The sequence below is a fragment of the Rhipicephalus sanguineus genome, chromosome 1 (genome assembly GCF_013339695.2).
Source record: "Rhipicephalus sanguineus isolate Rsan-2018 chromosome 1, BIME_Rsan_1.4, whole genome shotgun sequence".
Lineage (NCBI taxonomy): Eukaryota > Metazoa > Arthropoda > Arachnida > Ixodida > Ixodidae > Rhipicephalus > Rhipicephalus sanguineus.
Window position 1 is genome coordinate 291272329 of NC_051176.1, and position 21630 is coordinate 291293958.

Genomic DNA, 21630 nt, shown 5'->3' on the forward strand with positions numbered 1-21630 from the left:
CGTGGCGCATACTTTCGATGTTTTTTGCGCAGTGCTGAAATATAAACACCTAAATTACAGCGTCACGAAGCAAAGTGCAGTGTATCAAGGAAAAGTTGACAACTTGCAAGACACTTCTTCACTGCAAACGAGATGAACTAAAGAAGCTTTGGCTAGAGTCTGTGGAGCACAAGCATGTACTCCAGCTTCTTGAAGAAATGTAAGTTGGTAAAATATGAAAGGGCTAGTGGATCTGCAAGTATGTGTCGCATTTGATTGTCTGGGTTTTCAGTGTTTTTTTTTTCTTGCTGTTTACCTCTCGTGTCTCAGTGTTCCTGCTTTTATTTGCAGTGAATCGTTAGTGGAAGTGCCAGACAAGATTGACGCTTTCCTCAGTAAAAAGCAATATCTTCACGCCACACAGTTGCTTGTGTGTTCCGGTGAGTAGGACTTGTTTGGCGTGCTTGCTCATATGGGCACCTGCTTCTGCTCACTATTGCCCAATGTCATATTCGTCTTGTTCACTTGCAGTAAATCTTGTTGAAGGAAGTCTTGAAGGTGTTGAGGCCCTTAAAGATGTGAAAGGAAAGCTTATCTTCAAAAAAGAGGTAAGCTGTTACTCCAGTTGAAGGTAGATACTTGGGCTTATTGATATGGGATTTTTATTTATTATTTATTTGACAATACTGCTAACTCCTATTGGAGTCATTGCAGAGTGGGGTTACAATGATGAATAAAACGTAGAACTTTTTCAAGGAAAACAGTAGCATAAAATGAAGACAATATAAAGTAAAGAACAACTCGCTAAGCAAAACAGTAGTACAAAATGTATTATGACAAGATGAAGCAAAGACAAATTACTCTTTGTGTGTAACAGAAACTGAAGACAAATAGGCACAGTTGATTGTTTATAGGGTTTAATGTACCAAAGCAACTCTGGCTATGAGAGATGCTGTATTGGAGGGCTCTGGATAATTTTGACCACCTGAGGCCCTGACATCACACAGTGCACGAGCCTCTAGCATTTTGCCTCCATCAAAATGCGACTGTCGTGACTGGGATCAAGCCACGTCTTTTGGGTCAGCAGTTGAGCACTAATGAATGACCCACCAAGGCGGCTAGCCGGAGTCAACATCGCTTGCAACATATTTTATGTGTAAGAGCACATGAAATATATGCAACTGGCCTATACAAACAGCTGCAAGTTATGTACAATGAAACATACTTGACACTCAGCAGGAGAAGATTTGTTATGCTCATGTCTTAGAAGGCAGAACTTCTTAGACAAAGGTGTTGAAGGAATTCTGGCATCTTCAGAGCATGCTGTCCTTTTTACATCAGTGATATTGTGTATGAGGCAATCTTTGTGTCTGCGTACCATGATGTATTTCTAGAAGACGGCGATCAAACATACTGCTGTGGGCTTGCAGTCATCCCTGATCTGTATGTCTTGGTTTTTCTTTGGTTCCTCGGCCCATCAATGAAGTGAGCAGCTAGTCCGCTCAATGTAGTACTTTTCTCTCTCTTTCTACGTGCCAAGTTTTACTGGCGTGCTCATGCCAACTCGCTACTCTCACCAGAAGCACTGCCAAAGTTGATGTGTGAATTGTTGGCCCCCATTCAACATTGACGTTTTCAGCGTGATTTGAAATTACTGCTGTTTTGAATAAATTGCTTGTAAGAATGTATGCTGATATGTTGACTGGCAGCAACTTTGGCTGGCAACCGAACTGGTATGTCTGCATTGTCATGATTAAAGAGGCAATCAATGCAACACTGCACATTTTATCATCTGTAAAACAGTTTCGTGCTACAGGCAGGGCATTTTTTTTTATTTTACACGCCCACCACCATTCATTGTCATAATCTGCACATTACGTATTTTCATCCAATTACCACGAAGACATAGAGCGCTGTTTAACCATTTTTTTCGCTGCCACTTGGTGACATCATGGGTACTACTAGTAGATTTTTTAAGCAGATTGCTAGGCCCTCACGAGTATTTATGATATGGTCTAATGCAGATACTTCTCTTGCCTCATGCCTTGGCCCGAAAGCTCGATGTCTGTGTCTTTTAGTACTGGTTTTTGAAGAAAATAACTATGCAGTGTGTTATGACAAGAGCTGAATTTTGTTCTACTCCTTTTGAAGTTTTCCGACTACTTTAAGATTAAAGCTAAACCTTGATTAAAAAGAAAAATTTTTTTTTCGATTCCATAATCTGCTTCGTTGGAGATCACAAAACATTTACTGTGACTTAGTATTTTTTTTTTCTTTTATAACTTAATAAGCTCCTCATGTGCCATGAGCGTATTCCAGGGCTCTTGTAACAAGGGTATAGTTTGCATACATATGTCCATGTACAAACATTGTTGAAGCATAGGTCAATGTGTGCAAAATGAAACTGTCAAAATTCTGTGGATAATCCACTTTGTAGGGTTCCATCGTTGTGAAAACCCGGGCATAGGAAACAAGGGCAATGTAAAGGGCAACACAAATGCAGGCTCTCACGTAAAAGGTCACACTGTTCAGACCCATGCCCACTTTATGAAGCCCATGTCTGGCCCAACCCCGTGAAACTAAGCCAGGGCCTACGTGTGTGCAAAGGCCCGACCCGGGCATGCTGGAAGAAACTTTTGTTTATTATTATTATTATTATTATTATTATTATTATTATTATTATTATTATTATTATTATTATTATTATTATCTATGTCTTGCCCTTTGTAGCAGGCGATCAAGTGGAAGATCAGGTGTTTACGCTGTCGTCCTTTATGAACGGGAGCACGCGAGCACGTGGCCTGCGCTTTCTGGCGGTGGTTGCCTTCAGCTCTATCAACCGACAACTAAAGAAAGCACGTCTGCTTTTGGCGTCATCTATTGGCTAACAAAATTATGAGTCATGACCAGTGGACAATTGCTTCTAGATTACGTTCCCTTTCCGCTCGCGCAACAGGCGATGCCTGCAGCGCATCGTCTGCTGCCAACAAATGTGCTACCTTTCATAAAGGACGACAGTGTACATGTATTGAAATGTTGTTTTACCCACAGTGGTATCGTAGAGGTTAAGCTGTTGGGCTGCTAAGCTGTAGAATGTGGTTTAGATTCCTGGCAATGGCAGCAGCATCTCGATAGGTACAAAGTGGAAGAACACCTGTGTACTTAGATTTAGGCGAACGATAAACAACTGCAGGTGGTCGAAATTAATGCTGTCCCCGCAATAGCGTGCCTTGTTATCATATTGTGCTTTTGGCACACAGTACCATAGAATGTAAATGCACTGCTTGTGTGGTACGTGACCAATAAAAGTATAGTGACAACAAAATATGGCAAAAAAAAAAAAGATTCTGAAACAAAGTGTACACGAAAGTCATTGATGTAGGTATAATAATTTCGCTTTATGCAAGATAATGAAGGGCCAGGCCAGCCGTTCGGGTGCATCTGTTATGATGTCGACTAATATGCCACTGCTTGATGACAAAATAAACGTCCTTATTCTTACATCCCTGTGGAACTGTCTATCCTCAAATTTAGTAGTGAATTTTTAATTGTGTGTGTTGATGCAAAGGTTTAGGGTGAGTTCACTACTTCCTTTTACTTTGAGGAAACATGAAGGAAACATTTATGCTACTGCTACAACGTTTTACCAAATCCAATTAGTGTGCTTTACCTTCCATGTTTTCTTCTATGTTCAGCTGCTCTCTCTTTTTCTGCACAGTGGCATACAGTTGAAACTCGATTTAATGAAGTGATGGCCGTACTTGAATTATTTCATAAAATCGAGAGATTTTTCAGTGTTTAGAAATCTAAAATTGTAATTTAACGACACCCAAAAGTACCCGTGGGACTGTATTTACTGCTGACCCACGCCTGTGCCTGATTGCGAGGGAAATTTCTTATTTAGATCGGGAACTTTGTAAAATCGGGTTTCGTTAGATGAAGTTTTAACTGTATATCTTTTGTGTCACATTGCCAGCAGTAAGCGCAACAAACGCGAATTCTCTAACTACTTTCTTCTGTGGGATAGAGACAATTTAAGGTGTGCCTGCAGCTCTCTTCTAACTTATGCCAACTTATTCTTAGGAGCAGGACACCATAGCATTTGCTACCCCTCATGGATAGAGCTGAATTTATGTTTTGTATTTTTTCAGCGGATGTATGAAGACCTTGTGGACGAACTGCACAGGCACTTGTACCTGAGGAGAACAACAGAAGCATTGCAAAAGTTTCGGCGCCAGAGCTCGGACAGAAAGGTGCAGTTTGGCCCCATTGTTCAGTCAAGGTCTGCACTTGTGGAGCCTGCTCCTGTTGCAGCAGGGCAGAATATCAGCTCTCAGGAACTGAGAAGTAAGTTTTATTCTTGGCGTTGTATTTGCAGACATTGAAAAGTCGTGATAGCTGTAACTTCCCTTGTATCACAATTCCTTCATACTATTTCAGGATGTCTGCTGGTAGGGTTAACATATTTCAATTTCACTGACACATTTCTTGTAGTTTATGGACCACTTGGATAATAAGAGATGATTATGCGGTCCAATCTTGCTGTGATGAAGTTGAAGGTGGCATCACATTCAAGTACACTAGATTTATAACATTATAACAGTTGTCCACCCTTGCTAACGACTAGAGGCCGGATTTTTAGGCACTAAAAAAGCTCGTTCTAGGCGCCAAAGATAGGCAGGCAAAACAATGTTTTAGGCTTCCAAAATCGTAAATATAGGCACAATAAATTTTCACATAAATGCAAATAATTTCAAATGATGACGTGCGAGACCTTTATTTATGACAGGAAAACAAAAATGTTATTGCTTAAGATGGCACAAAGGCGCCAACAGTTGAACATAGCCGTACAATTGTCCCGCACGGTGCGCCCGTGTTCTGCACGATGAGTCGAGCGTCCAATGTCGATTCAACGCACTCCTCAGTATCATTCCGGCATGACTGAGAAGTGCAGAGCAGGAGCAGATTGCTAAAAGACCAGAAGGGAGGGATTCCTCCTACTGGCCGGGTCAAACTGCGTAAAGCCAATTTCCCCCCTGGCAGTGAACCACTGGCGTAGCCAGGCGAGTGGGGGCGGGGGTGTTCAACCTCCCCCCTCCCCCGAAACTTTTCAGTTTTGCGTGTGTGTATACACACATACAAACGCATGCACGAACATATATAAAGTACGGTTGTCCACCGTCCCCTCCCCCCTAAAAAATTTCTGGCTACACTACTGCGGTGAACACCTTAAAAAGTAAATTACAAACAAAAGCTGCACGCACATCACATTTTTCTTTCTTTTTTTGCTCTTTACTCTCCTTTCCGCTGACGGCTCTTCGCATTCGCCAACCGCTGGGGCCATGTCAGCACGGCGGCGGATGCTCGCCGGCGTGTCCCGCTTCACTTCTGCTAGCTGTTGTTGGTTGGTTGAACTAGAGGACTAGGTTGAACCCCATAGTTCCTAACAGTCAATCTTACGCAGTAACGTGAATAACGGTCTCAAACAGCACCCGGGAATGAAAATTGAGGCTAAATAGCGTTCATATAAGTGCAAATTTGAAAAATAGGCATTTATAGGCATTTGTAAGCATTAAGGCACGAACGCCAAAAATAGGCATTTATAGGCACTATAAAAACACTATAAAAGCCCTTCTTAACCTCTAATTCATGCTCATATATCAAAATGGCGCGATAGGAGCGCAAGGAACAAAATAGGCATTTGCCTAAAATCCGGTCTCTGCTAATGACATTGGTGCTGATATTAATCGCTGACTAAGCTGATTGAAAGAGAACACTTTACTTTGCTTATAAGACTATAAAAGATTTTCTTCTGCTGCCTCTTTGTCAGTAAGATGTCTGCCTTTTTAGTACAGCTGTCAGCGCTAATCCATTTTATTGTGCACATGCAAGTGGCTGCATAGCAGTTCTTAGTTATCTATGTGTGTGCCGATAGAGCACTGCAAACCCATTGATTTTATACAGGGCTCTTTGCTGTGTCTGAACAAGTGCTTTAAACAGACAGGCACTTTCCTTTGCTGGCATCCAAGGAGAGGCATTGCATGGATTTGTAGGTTTGCAACATTTCATCTCCACTTGTGTACTGCGATGAACTTTTTATGAAATTGGAGGCTTGTAGTGCTAGCACTAGCAGGTTCAGTAAGCTCTGATGAGCCATGGAATTACCAAGAACATGAGCAAAATTTGTGTTTTGTAAGGATCTGTGCAATGTCTTTATTCTTGTTCATTGTGCTGAGAGCCCAATTGTGGCAATAAGGCTAGTACAGCTTCATCAGAGCCAGTGACGAAGGAAGAAGAAGAATAACAGATGAAATTAATTGTTATAAAATGCAGTGCCAGAATGCCAGAATGTGTAAAACCCTTTGGTGTTGTATGTGCCGCAGCTTATTATGACTGTTTAGAAAGCACATTAAGGGTTTAACCAGGGCTTGTTGGTAGGTCATCATTTGGTGTCATTCATCCTTGACCTTTAGGCTTCCTTTGTTGTTAAAACCAATGCAGAAAACCAGTTGATTGATGGCAGAGCACGTACTAAAGCATGCTCACCTTCCACTTACTAGTCATGTGCTTCACTTAGCATTTTGTTCTGATGCAGTAGTGTGGAAGCTTCAGCTAAGGTGTAGCATGCTATGTACAAAGAACACAGGAGGATGAGGTAGCAATGCAGCAACTGTAGTTTGTGGAACAGGTCACTGACTCAGCGCACCGATTTGGCATGTTGCCAGGCAGCATAGGTCGGGCAAACTCACTCATGAGTCAACTCACCAGACTCACTCAGACTCAGATCGGGCCGGGAATTTGAGTCTGAGTGAGTTCGGGTGCCTAATATCTTGGTGAGTTTGAGCCCGAGTGAGTCCGGCTGGGAAAAATTTTAGCGAGTCCCAGCCCGAGTGAGTCCATTTGAGGAAAGTATTGGTGAGTCTGAGTTCGAGTGAGCCCTAAGTTCGGAATATATTTATTGAGTGAGTCTGAGTGAGCTTCACCTTTTATCATTGACCTAAGGTTCTATCTAATCATCTTCAGCATTACTATCAGCCTTATGTCGTCTTAAGTTTATACTCAATTCTGTTCACACATATCTCAACGCACTAGCGTTCATGCGCCACCACAATATTTATTTATCAGAGACATGAGTTGAAAGCAGCGAGTCTGAGCCTGAGTGAGTACGGCTGAGCAATATGTTGGCGAGTTTGAGTCCGAGTGAGCCTGGTTGAGAAAATGTTTAGGTGAGTCTGAGTTTGAGTGAGCCCTCAGAGCAAAATATATTTCTTCAGTGAGTCTGAGTGAGCTCCAATTTTTTTGCCGGCCTATGCCAGGCAGCCAACAGCCTGCAGGAGTTTGGAACTGCTGTAACAGGCAGCATCGTGCCTAGCCAGATTCCTCTCTGTTAGGCTCTAAATAGCTAGTCAATGTTAATTCTTAACGAGAAAAAAGGTGGTTTGTTGTATTCATTTATAGATAAATTTGTTTCATTAAAGGCACACTGAAGGAAAAGCTGAAGTTAGAGAGTAATGTTTTAAAATGTTTAACAGACCAGTATGTATAAACAGAATAAGCGTAGGGCATGATTTATGATCACAAAGATATTCCAGTACAATAAAAGCACTTTAATTCGACCCTCCTTAATTCGGACGTGTTCGCTGGTCCTGGCAAGCATAGGCATTGTTTAGTGGCATCAAACTCTTGTTAATCCGGTCATATTTGGCCGCAACCCAGTTAATACGAACGATGTTTGCAGCATGCTGAGCACGAAGTGCTGCACAGTGTGTGACGCAAAAGAGCAAAAACGGCATTCGCGGACAACCGAAACGAGGCTGTGCGATCCGCATTGCTATCTTCATTTTAGTGGCCATAATTTTTGTCCACACGTGGATCCAGGTCTCAGCAGCTTCATTTCGACTGATGCAGTCGGTATACAATGTTACGTAACTCAGGCATTGCGGAAGCTGTTGAAGATGAGCTCTCAGCCATGATCTGCAAACTGGCATAAAACTCGCTTGCTACATTGCGCTGTATGAACTATCAGTCGCCAGCAATTTTACCTGCAAGAAAGCTATCGTCACGTGTGCGTGGTGGTGTTCGTGGTGGTGTTAATAAGGGAGTGGTGCAGAGCACGTTTCAGGCTAATTAAACATGGGAGTCTTGCGAATGCATTGTGAACGAAGTCGCAGGATGACGAAAATTGTGACTGCTCTTATGCAAAATAAGTAGAGGATTTATGTATTCATCAAGAAAATGAAGGTGTATTAATGCTACAGACATTCGTTTATTGTTTCCTTGATACTTTCAATAATTTGGCATTTGGTTAATTCGGACATTTTTTTCAGTCCCGTGAAGTCCAAATTAACGAGCTTTTACTGTACTAACCTGATTGAATTCAATCTACCTTATAGATAGGTAATGAGTACTCAACAACTGCTAATCATTAAAAAGATTATTACACTGCATTTTATATGAAACAAAAGATTACTTGTCTCCTGTTTGCATCCCAGAAATCTTTGAACTTTTGAAATCTTTGAATTGGTGACTTTTGTGGAAAGTTTTTAACCTTTATGGCATGTTTGCTAAGAAGGTGCATATGTTGTGCTTTGCAGTAATAACATAGCATCATCATTCTCTTATAATGTTGACCTTATCAAGTGATGTACATATTCTACAGGTTCCAGCACTGCAACACTGAGCTCTTCAGCTTCCAGCTTCTTAGGTGGTGAACCTGAAACAAATAGTTTACTAAGACTAGAAGAATCTGGCCAGTTTGGTGAAGCACCACATCTGGCACCAAAATACACAGCCATCTTGGTCAAGTGCTTGGCTTTGCTCAACCGTATCCCTGATACTGTTGAGGTAGGTGTAGTATCACTCATTTGATATTTTCAACCTTTGTGATTGTGTACATTGTGTGTACTACATTTTCCCAACTTTATTTTCTTCCTGCCTGTGCTTCTACCTTGATAATGTTCCGAGCCGTAGGAGTGCACAAACTGTTTAATTCCACACTAGAATTTTGTACTAGTGTTGGAGCCTCCATGCATTCTTTTTCATGCGTTGAGCATTCTTTTGTGATTAATGCCAGTTTCACATCTCTGACTAACTGTTTGCATGGGCTGATCATGAAGATAGTGCAATCGATACATCAGTAGAAACCCCATGGAGGTACAGTGCCTACATGCGAAGGTGCCGATGGCTTCATGCGCCGCTGGTGGTACTGGTGGTATCTGTGGCATCGATACTGGTAGCACTAACCACTGTGCAGTATCACTGGTATAAATAGTTATGGTACCACGCACTGATGGTACTGCCTTGCAGTGCTACCGTGTGGCACTGTACGGTGGCTAAAGGAAGCACTACCGAATTCTTTCCAACCGAGCAGCTACCATTCAGAGATGGGGTTGTATAGAAGCTGCATGCCTCTGCTCGAAGATGCAGATGCTGCTGTTCCAGGCACTGCACCTCTTGTCACAGACGCTACACGGTGTTCCAAACTAGACCCTGGGAAGAGGTCCTTGAAGTACCAGTTGTCTTTTACATATGGGTAAGGCATCTACGGTGTAGGGAGCTTATACATGCAAAATACGTAGCTTGCACTTAGGCTCCATGTTGGTGATAGGAATAGAAGCTCTCGTATTACATAGTGCAACATAATGCCAGGAATATTGACATCCCTAAGCATTTTGAATGCATTCTTGGATAGCAACCAGGATTGGTTCTGTACAAATTTTTTTTTGCAGTAATTTTTTTTTTCTTTCCACAATTATAATTACTGCGATGTTGTTCTTTAAATTGGGAATAACCGTGATCCACATTAGTACCATATTTATGAACAAATATTTTAGTTGCATGCTTGTATTATTGTATTAGTCTTGCACTTATTTCCGCACATCAGGTATGTTTCAGTCACTGTGTTTAGCAAAATGGAATACTTAGCACTATATACTTGGAACCATGTCCCAAATGCTATAATGCATGTCTTTTTTCCTCTTTTATATGCCCCTAGCTTACAGCCACCCATGTACTGCTTTAATGATAAGAAAGATGCGCATGAATAGTAGGCATATGATTCTTATTACATGCTTTCTTGAGAACTTACAACTTACCAGGTCAGTCGTAAGTTCAGCGCTCGTCCAGTGTACTGTGTTCCTTCGTCCTCATCCTCTTTTGCGCTCTGTTTCCCCAGCTAAGAATGAATGACAAAAAGTGCTTATTTGGCAGTTTTGAAATTACAGTATTAGCCCTAATTTGAATAATACTAGTGAAACGAGTTGTGTACAACGCTTTTTCGTTAACAATACCAGGTAACCTAACCTTTTCGTTTAAACTTCTCTCAAACAAAATTTTCACCCAACTCCTGTTGTCACAGCGGCTTCATTTAGTTGGCGGTGAAATGTAAATGCAAAAACGTCCGTGTTTTTAGATTTCAGTGCACGTTAGGAAAATAAACATTTTTATTTAGTTTAGCTGTAAATATTTTGTACCTCTGAGTTATTCAGTGCTTATGCACCTTATTTTAATATTAAATTGAATGAACCATGAAATTCTGCCTTTCTAAAATTTTTGAATGCTAACAAACCAGCGGTTTTAAGAATTATCAGTACATAGCACACCTATTTACAGAATATTTGGTACATTATGCTTGGATGTGTGCCACTGTAAATGATTTTATGTCATTCTGTGCTTGCTATTTATTTTATATGCTTGAGGAATGTCTTTCCAAGTAAGGAGAAACAGTTGATTAAAACGATAGTGACGCTACAATGGTAGAAAATAAGAAATATCCAGTTTTTTTATGCTTGGCAAAGATTAGCAATGTAGAATTCATTACTCATGATCAGCAGTTCATGTGTATACTAGTAAAGAAAAACACATTATGGGGAAACACTGCAAGAAATGTCAGTACAGCTTGTGGGAGATGTACAGTGTAACTGAGTAAATGATGATTCTACAAATGTTACAGGGATATGTACACATGTGCGATAGTTTGACTGGCTCTGAGCAGTCTCTTGTTTTCAAAAGCCTCACTGTTGTTGATGCATCTGGTCTTGTGGTACATGAGCTGAGAGAGCCCTGTGCCTGTTTCTTTGTTGTGTCTTTTGTGAAAAAAACCAAAAGAAATGTACGTGAGGCTTTTTGAGGTGATAGCTGAAAAGCAAGGTGGTAGCTGGTTTACTATCTAATGTGTGCCTAAAAGTTATCCATAATGGCAAAAGTACAAAGCAGCATCTAGACATAACAGGTCGCCTCATGACAACATGAAGTACTACTTAACTTACTAGAGCACGTTCTATTAAAACAACACCACGAGTGTTTACTTTTAGCATTTAAATGTACAGAATTCTGGCAGCACAGAACATCCCACATAAGAACTTTGAAAGCGTATAAAAACATCTAGCAGTAACAAGGAATTGCAGCAATTGGCTAGCTCAGATAAGTAATGTGTAGGCTTGTGCGAATAGTAAATTTTAGGTTCAAAGCGAATTCGAAGCGAATAGTGATTTGGTCGAATAATTTGGAATCGAATTCGAATAGTATATATCTCATATTATAAAGAAAAATGAACATATTTGTCATGACCCAACTAACCTGCACAATATTTAAAAAAAAATTGAGACAAGGCTTGCACAAATGTCATTCTTTTTGGTTCAAAGGAAGTGGAAGCAACTTTCAATAGTAGCAGGGTTTGACTTTCGGTAGAATGCAAGTGATAACCTGTAAAATGTGTTCCGTTTTAAAATTTACTATACTTAGAGCATATATGCCAGTATAACAAGCTTTTAAACTTAAAAAATGATGAATCGATGTGACTGCAATATGTTCATTTAACCTTGAAGCGGGGCTTCGCGGCAGTGCGAATTTTTCTTGGAAAGGAGTATTCACGGCATAGCACCCCTTCACTGCAGTGAAACCACCTTTACAGGGGGATTGTGGATTAATTTACATCTATTCGTTCATTCCAAATACTTTGAAATTTCCAATAATTTAAATTCAAATCGAAACAAATTTGAATACTGTAGTATTCGTTTTAATATTCGAAGTGCATGAATATTCGTACAAGCCTACTAATGTACAACATACAACACGGTTCAAACTCTCTGTTTTCTCTTGGTTCTATGGGTAGCTCATCCAAACTTTTGCACTTTCGAACTGAATTAACGGTCCACTGTAAAGGTTGCTACGTTTTAATAAGTTTAATTTGCAGTTAATAGAGTCCCTGGCATTACACATTAAAAAAAATGCTTAATGGCAAAGGAGAATTAATTTACATAACATTTTTATCATGATGGTAGATTATTTTTTCTGAGTCTGAGTTGTGATAGCAGTGGCTATTGAAAGTGCTGTACTTGTGCCAAAGAAACCTTCTATGTCCTCTTTCCATGAGAAATTTTCAAAAATAAATGAAAAGTGCAGTTTGCACCCTTGGAATGAACTCTATTTTTCCTTGTAGTTCTGCTTTTTCATAACGGGCAAGAAAAAAATTGGGTGTCATCTCTGTGCTACCTTCTGTATTGGGAACACGGAAGGCTCAACCTGGAGCTGAGCTACTAGTGTGTCTGCATCAATAAAGTAGGGAGCATGATATCAGGCAGCCAGCGCTCAGAAGGTTCGTTGCTTGGACTGTCAGTGCCGTCACGGGTAAATTTTCCAAATTTATTGTGAACATATGCTGTTCTTAATAGTTCAAGCACTTTGCTATCTGTCATTATTAGAAAACAGTAAAACAAAAAAATGCCGCCAAAAAATCCCACCATCTCCCCGTAAAGGGAACCCTGAGTAGTATGCGAAGCAGCCATGAGTCGACTTAGATTTCTGTAAATGTTTTATTTTCTTCATCACTGTTCATGGTTACTTGAAATACGTGGCGCAAGGTTGCAACTGAGAAGAAACAAGAAGAGACAGAAAGAACGCCAACTCACTTCTCTTCTTGTTCTTTTCAGTTGCAACCTTGCGCCATGTATTTCAAGTAACGATGCACCAACTAGCCCAACATAGCGTACTGTTCATGGTCCTTCTATTCGAGGTTCCCCTGATGTTGTTACTCGTCATATATGACTTTAAGCTCAGGGCAACGGTTCCCCTGATGTTACTCGTCATATATGACTTTAAGCTCAGGGGAACGTTTTCCCTTGAGTATAACGGCCTTGTGGTCCGTAAAGTATAAAGTTAATGGCTCTTGCTGCAAAGGTTGCAGCTTGAATTTTGAGAATGCGATGTCAACGTGCCTGTTTCGCTTCGGCTTCGCGAGCCCGCCGCTCCAGATCGGCTGGGGCACTGGCTACGTCGACGCGACGCCGCGGAGACAGGCCTCGTTCATAAGCTGCTTCGCATCTAAGAGTACCTTGCGTGATTTATGCCGTAGTGGGTACCTTGCATGAATGACGATGATTTATGGCGAAGTGGGTACCTTGCGTGATTTATGGCGTAGTGGGTACCTTGCATGATTTATACTAGAGCATGCGCCCCAGTGGAGCGAGCGCTCTATCGCACATCCATATGTCAGGCAAACATTCCTTTCTGCACACCATGCGTGAGCTCTCCGCTCATGCAAAAACTTCGTTCTCTTCTTTCTTCCGTATATTTAGTGGCACTGTTTTCTCAGGCAAACATTCCTTTCTGCACACCATGTGCGAGCTCTCCTCTTGTGCCAGCACTTCGTTCTCTTCTTTCTTCCATACATCTAGTGGCACGCGGGGCACTGGTCACGCCGGGGGGACAGGCCTTGTTCATAAGCTGCTTCGCGTCTAAAAGAGTTCATAGTCACCCTTTACCACTATGCTCTGGAAATGCCAGCAGACAGCCAGTGTTGTCTGCTTGTATTACATGTTACATGTTCACATGAGCCACACAGTTGATTTGCTTTTTTGATCGTGAGGTTTTCTTTCTCTAACATCATATAACACCCTTGCTGCATGGTGGGCTGTCAACCTAGTGATTGGCTACATGTCAAGCTATGACACCATGTGACTTTGCGAGGCAGCCGGTGAGTGAAGTGGCTGCAGTGCATTGGTACTGTGAGCATTGGGTTCTTGTTATCCACTCGGCACCAGGGTTTGCCTGTATACAACCACCACTTCATGCCAGAAGGCTAGAACCACACTTCCGATATTTATGCTAACTGTGATCGTAATCAGAGAGCTTTAGTTGCTCTGTGAAGTTCTTAGTGTTTGCTGATCATCATGTTTTTGAATGACAAAACATGGGCAAGAAGTTGGAGGAGAAGCACTGCTAGGGAGGAGGGTAGCATTTCATCACTCACAGCTCCCTTGATATAAAATGCTTTGCTCTATTTATGGGTCGAATGATTTGAAAATTTTGTAGCTTAAGCACTTACATAATTTCAAAAATCTGTTTCAGGGGCTTTTCAGTTTGTGGCAGTTACCAGGACCTGAACTTTCATGCCAAATACGAGTACACATGGTTTGGTGTTTTCTTTTGACAGCTCATCAAGGAACGCTGCCAGACTGAGCTATTGGCAATGGTGCGGCGGACAACTCAGGTGCTTCTTGACACGAGCAATGGTTCTGCACAGACAGCTTCAGCTTTACAACCACGTCTACTTCTAGACCTGTTGGATCTGCTCTTTGAGCAATTTCGAAGTGTGGCCTCTGGACATGAGTGTGTTTTGGCGAACATGCATGCTATGGTGGTAAGCTCCCTTTCCACTTGAGCTGTGATTCTGCCTTGTTTTGTTTGTGTTGTGTTGAGGGGATACTAGGAAATACTCAATCGATCACTCAGTCGGTTTATTTGTATTCATTACAGCGTCAGCAATATAACAAATGTGAGGACAAGAATAGGCTGCTATGTAACAGCTTGACATCGTTCTTGCTCCTATCCTTATCCCGGCCGCGGCGGCTACATTTTTGATGGAGGCGAAAATGTTTGAGGCCTGTGTACTTAGATTTAGCTGCACGTTAAAGAACCCCAGGTGGTTGAAATTTCCAGAGCCCTCCACTACGGCGTCTCTCATAATCATATCATGGTTTTGGGACGTTAAACCCCAGATATTATTATTATTATCTTGCCCCTATCCTCGGCATATAAAACAACATATACATTGCATAAGGACACATGTTTAGTTGGTGTACCACTTAGGCATAACTAAAGATAAGGAAAAAACTGAATAATGGCAGAGTCATTCAGTGCTTCTTATGGTCACGAAACTGCCGCCTCAGTTTCATATGGAGCCAGCGGCCGCTGTCAGAGGCGCAGCTGTGCATGAGAGGGCATGCGAATGCTGCCATCGCTTTGGTTGTGTGTGGGACAGCCTCGGTGTTCTAGCTTTCTAAACTTCCGTGAAGGTTGCTTCAGTTTCACGCAGCTGCTTTTAACATGCAAAATGCGTAAATGAGTGCCTGAGTGCTTCTTAACCCTTGAATTGAGCACCCGGGCGAAAAGAGTAGCCGCTCATCATAGGATTACGAGGCACGGCGGAGTGGGAGACTCCAGATCCATTTTTTGATCATCTAAGGCCTTAACCAAATGAAATAAATGGTCTTTTTGTTTTAATTACCTCGAGTGAAATGCGCCTGCTCTCCCCTGGTGAGCGCCTTTAGTCTTGACGCTTTAATAGGTTCCACTTTTTAATATTTGCCTAAAATTTAATGCTGCGCACTCGCAGCAATGCGCCAGTGGTGCCACTTGTAAAAAGAGGCTACCATCTGGACTGTTGCATCCAAATTCACTCGTAAGAAATCGCGATTTATTGATTGCGCAGAGAGCCAATTGTTCGCCCAGCATGGCTGTTGAATTTTCTGTTAAACTGTGAGAAGTATTTTAACAGGAGATCAATAAATCATTAGTGCAAGGGTGGTTCTGTAGAATGACTTTGTCTAGTGACCTACAATGTCTAGTGACCTACAAGCTATAAATTTTGCTATTCGCACAGCTCTAGTATTTAGGCTTTGCTATAATTTGCAATAACTCTTAAGTCATTTGCTTTTCAGGAAACCAATTGTCAGTGATGCCAGGCAATTATGGTCAATATTAAAATAAGAAAAAGATAATAATTCTTCAAAAATACTTTTTCAGCTTATTTGCAATTTTACTGCTGGTTTATAAAAAGCAGTGCAGGCTATTTTCAATCACTTTTTTAAGCTTGATATAAACCCCAAATCTTTCACAAGAGATTCTACTTTTCTTACTTCCAGGAAGGACATAAAAATAATTGGATATTGAGAAAGTAAAATCCTATGTGCAAATAGAATTGACTCTGTATTGTGCATAAATTTTGTCCAGTTAGCTTTATTATTAACTAAACCTATCTCTGTGGTACATCTTCTCTTAAATATGAACTGATATGAGATATGAACTGAAATGAAAATTTTCAACAACTCGTTGCTCATACATTGATTTTTATGGTCTTCAAACCTTGTTTAGGTTTGAGTATGATGGGAGCAATGTGCTTATCTAATTTTCTGCTATATATGTGGTATTTAGTAGAGCTGTGCGAATAGCAAAACTTTGGGTGCGAAGCGAATTCGAATAATGAAGTGTGAGTGCGAATCGAATCGAATATTTTTCGAATATTTCTAGAATATTTTTCGAATACTTAGAAGCGAAATTGAAGAAAAAAAAAGTTAGAGAGGATTCCTAAGCATATTCTTATGAGGGCAACATGAAAGTGTTCCTTTTCGCTAGGTTGATGAAGCACTGGTGGGGTGGTGTTTCATAGTTGTCTTATCAAGAATGAGGCAATGTAGAGGCCGAATTCTATTTATGTACATGATTTGGTGCAACCAAAGTGTTGTCGACAACACCTTACACGTGATAGGCAAAGATGCCATTTCCTCAGCCTCTCCTCCTCTTTCAACTTCTGTGGAAGCCCGACTGATGTGGCGGACAAGGGTGTGCTCCCTTCAAGTCCGGAGTTCCAAATCTGCCTCACAGACGTCGATATATAAGAACATCTGAAATGTTGGACGTTAAAAAGCTTCGGCGTCCGATTTTTTGGACTTCCTGCCCAAATTTCAGGTCCAAAACAGGATTAATAAAGCCCCCAACTCTGCCATATCTTTCACCTCCATGTTGGAACCAGCATTTTTTTAGTTAATACATTTGCGACCGTAGCAGAGCTTGAAAGGCAGCTTTGCCGCAATATCGGGATGTGATGAGGTGAAGCATATTGAAAATTTAGGGACCACTTTCAATCGGACGTTTACTGTGTCTTGGCAAAGTTCGACCGTAACGGAGCTTGAAAGGCAGCTTTGCCGCAATACAGGGGTGTGATGAGGTGAAGCATTTTAAAAATCTAGGGACCACTTCCAATCGGACTTGACCGTCTTGGCAAAGTTCGACCGTAATGGAGCTTGAAAGGCAGCTTTGCCGCAATACGAGAGTGTAATGAGGTGAAGCATACTGAAAATCTGAAGGGGTCACTTTCAATCGGACGTTGACTGTATTTGTTTTTGGGAAGTTCGAATAGTTCGAATAGTAAAATTCCAGTGCGAATCGAATCGAATAGCAAGCACTATTCGAAAAATATTCGAAATTTCGAATATTCGCACGCCCCTAGTATTTAGTTTGAAAGTGGTGGTGTTCTGCGACTTCTTTGTGTGTGAGAAAATAAGGGGAGTAATCAGTGTACATTACAATTCTAGGATACCCAGGGACCTGAGAATGGTATACCAATGTACACTTTGGCTGATGTGTGGGCCAGGATACAGGCTGTGGTAAGTGGAATGCATTCTGCTGAGTACATTGGTACGTCTTAACTACATCGGTGTCTTAAAGTATGATCATTACTGTTAATCCTTGCTTTCAGGCCCGTATTCACAAACCAACCTTATCCTTATATTTTGCCCTCCTTACCTTTTCGGCACCTTAACGCATTTCATAAACAAACCTTATGCCTCAATCCAACCTTTCCTTAACCTAATCGCCGTGAAAAGGTGGCGTTCGATAAGGTAGCCCGGCAGGTACCTTAAGGTGCCACTTATGCATCGCGCTATGGCTGATTACGTAGGAAGCTTTACAAAATCATTAAAGAAAAGGTAACTTACGCTACCGGCGTCCATATGTGCAATTTACGCTGTGAATGCTCGGGAACCGTCCAAATTCCATGGCAGAGTTCAGCGACGGTGTGTTGCTGAGCAGATTCTCGAAGCGAACACTTCATGTCCCCGAGCTTGCCGCTGTAAACGAGCCCCCACTACATCGGTTTTACTGTGTCACCGCTCCTTCAGCTGCTGGTGCCGCTCGGTTTCTACATCGGAGGTACTTTTCAAATTGTGAGTGGTGACTTGGTGGACATACCCTAGCCACACTGTCCCGCATTATTAAACGTGTGAAAAAATCAGTGCGGGTACAGTGCGGAAGTGAACGTGTTTCACTGCAGGATGGGATATTTTTACTCCCTTTTTTGCACTCACGTAGCCGCTACTCGGTGCGCTGCCGCACGTCGCTCTTGCTGCTTTGAGCTGCTCCCACTTACTCGTGTTGTCCTTCTCTAACATTGCGTGCTGTCACAATTTTTCGCTATCACAATGCGACGCTTTCAAGTCGATGAGCAGCGCTGGATCATCAGTAAAATTCAATTTTCGCCTTTCTGCCCCACTCAATAACAAGGCATATATGTGAGACACGTAAACATCCACACACGCAGGCAGACAGAGAAAAACCGCTTGCAACTTCACGCGTCCGTCGGTGCCCACGTAGAGATGAGCGCTTCGTGGACCGGCGCATGCTGGAGCGTCTTTGTGGCGGCGCGTCTACGCGAGCCGCCGGTTGCTATGACAACGGCAAAGTGTTAACAAAGAAAAAAGAGCACACGGCACGGCCAGACGACGCGTTCTTTCCGCAACTTGCACGGTCATGCGTTCCTGCATTTGTCGTATTGTTTTGAGTAGCATGCAGCTATTTTTTTCTCGGTAATAAACCAAGAATCAGCCAGCAAAAGTTCATAACCTCGCTCCCATGCTCGTTCCCTATGACGACAAGGCTGCCTTCCGTAAGGCTGCCTTAAAACCGAATAAGGCGAGTTTATGAAACGCACTGTGACCTTTTCTTATCCTTACACTTTTCCCTTCCTTACGAAAGGCCGCCTTATAGCGTTAAAGGCAAACTCCGGCGATTTTTTGAGGTCGATGGATCTCAATGAAATTCGCTGGGTACGTTCCTTTGCACGTTTCTGTCATTTATGCCAAATTACAGGCTTGAGACATGCACAGATTGTTTGCAAATGAATTTTAAAGATTGTCTGCAAACGCCCTCCTGGCATCCCACAATTATTGGCAACATTGCGTCTGTGACGTCAGTTTTGGGAATGTGGCGGAAGTGACGCAGCCGAGGGCACCGCTAACTTCGGCTGCTACAGCGAGCGTCTGCTGTGCTGACCGAGACACTGTCATTATCAGACGCGGCACGGTCAGTCGCAGACATTACAGCTGATGCGCGGCGTGCTCACCTTTCCATTGTGCGCCTGTTTTTCCCGGCTGTCACAGTTTTCATACTCCGCGCCGGCGTGACCGGTATGCCTTGCACGACTTCCGGTTCGTTCGTAACAACGTCTACGTCATACGCAGACAGTACACTCGGTTGGGTTTCGGTTTCGGTGTTGCGCTTTCTTGCTTATTTAAAATTATTCTCCAATTTGCCGAGTATTTCTGCTATCGGGCCCGTAACAGGGGCGTCTCAGGAACATAAAAGCACCATTACTTTGACATGGCCAAAAAATCGCCGGAGTTGGCCTTTAAGATGAGGTTGGTTTCTGAATACGGGCCTCAGAGGCATGCAACATGACAGACATATTGCCAAACCTCAGCATTATCTGTGAAGTGTAAGCCCATTATAAATATGTGCTTCGACATGTTCACTGCTCATTAACAAGAGCCAAAGTGTTTCATCTATATCGAAAATTTAGCAGGGGTCATACTCTTAACTAGCAATGTGCCATTTTAATCACTTAAGGTGAAGGTGTCACGAGACTCACTACTGCCATTTTGCATGTAGTTCAGATTCTGCCACCAGAAGACGCCACTCAGTCATGTTTGGAAAAGGGAAAAAAAATTTACTCTTTGCCGTCACAGCATGCTCCAGGCTATCGCTGTTGCGACATTAGCCTCCTCTCTTCTTTTCAGGATGTCACTAGTTAACGTTGATCATTAACTAATATTGTTTTTCTTTCTAGCTTTTACTTCCCTTTTTAACAGTCTGCAAAGTATGGGCCTGCTAAACGAAGGTTTAAGGCTTGAAACGATAAATATTGCTTTGTATGAACAGTCTCCCTGTCCCATCTTTCATGCCTATTATTTTGTCCTTGTCCAGACTTTGCTTTCTTGCGTTTACCTTTTTTCCCGGAAACCAGAAGTGGCAATAGCTTTGTGTGGGTGAAGCTGTGGTTAAAGGTGAGGGCAGACGAGCCGTAACTGCATTTTTGACTTTCGAGAAGGTGGCCTCTCCTGTCCACTCACTTCTTTCAGTGCCTTCTGCTCTTTCAGTGTGAGGCCACCCCCCCCCCCCCCCACCTCCCCACCCCCAGTGGCCTTCCCTGTATTCTGCATGGATATTTGAATGATTTGAATGGGTGTATCCAGATATTCGCCTGAACTGCAACTAGTGAATGTGCACATTTGCTCTGGTACATGAAACATCTCGTTCTCAAAATAAAGGCAAAAGTGACTGTGGGGACACTTATTTCTTTTGTTGGAAAACAGCCTTGCATTCCAACCATCTTACGAAATTTAGCAAGCAGTTCAGTGCAACTTCAACTACTTGGTCCTCAAAACTATCTAAAAGCACAAGTTGGCTCTTGTGAATACAGACAAATAAAGAGGAAAGGTTGCGCTTTTACAGTACTGAGTTGCAAATTGAAATACTCGGATAATGAGCGGAGGCACTTGCATGGTAGGGTGCTTGATCAATGTTTTGCGGTATATACAGTGTAGTGTGTAGGAAAGGCTAGCGATGTCACTCCCCACGTTGCAAGCAGCTGTCATTGGGGCAGTTTGCGCAGCAGTAACCTTTACTGAGAAACACTTGGGGAAATCCGCCTTTTTCACGATGCCCTGGCGCACGTGCCTTTCTCCTAGCGAAAAGTCGCGAAATGTCTTTTCATCTCGGAAGCCTTGCTTCTGGCAATACCGGTTGTCCCGGCCCCTACCAGAACCCTACCAAAATAGCAGAGCTGAGCACAGGAAAGTGAAATAGGCGGATTGGCATGCACTCACCACTGCTAGCACTCATTTTCCCAGCGCTATAATTGCGAATGCCATCACAAGCACTTGCGCATAGCCTTGTGCACAGTTCTCAGATGTTTTCCGAGTTTCAGTGACAGCTGTTTTCATTGCTTTCATGAAGAACAGTTTCTCTACCTCCCCATGACACTGGCGTCCACTGCCAAGTCCTCACACTGGCCTGTGGAATAAGTTCACATGATCTCCACAAGCAGGGACTGCATAAGTAGATTATTTGATAAAAGCATGTTTTCTGAAAGCTGTCAGCCTATATATAGCGCAAATTGTGCAGTTGTCTGCCTTTTTCGAGTTCATGATTTCTTTTCCCTTTTTTTTTTCCTGCTTATGTTGGATACTTTCGAGCGCGTGTGCGCTATTGTGCATGCAATGGCAGAAAAGCTGTACAAAAGAAAATGGTGGAAAACTCTGCTCACTTGGCTGCCATGCACCGCATCAAGCAAACGACACTCACTACGCTGATTTTCAA

The 21630-nt window shown here is 42.3% G+C and overlaps 1 protein-coding gene across 1 annotated transcript in view; it reads left to right on the forward strand.

Annotated features, from left to right (window-relative positions):
• The window catches only part of LOC119379263 (exocyst complex component 4), a 63590-nt gene that overhangs the window by 999 nt on the left and 40961 nt on the right, over positions 1 to 21630 (forward strand). Inside the window, exons 5-11 of the mRNA XM_037648514.2 lie at positions 61 to 199; positions 331 to 419; positions 511 to 587; positions 4131 to 4326; positions 8639 to 8823; positions 14411 to 14617; positions 17571 to 17642. Coding sequence (XP_037504442.1) covers positions 61 to 199; positions 331 to 419; positions 511 to 587; positions 4131 to 4326; positions 8639 to 8823; positions 14411 to 14617; positions 17571 to 17642 — 965 coding nt within the window. The remainder of the gene's footprint in view (positions 1 to 60; positions 200 to 330; positions 420 to 510; positions 588 to 4130; positions 4327 to 8638; positions 8824 to 14410; positions 14618 to 17570; positions 17643 to 21630) is intronic.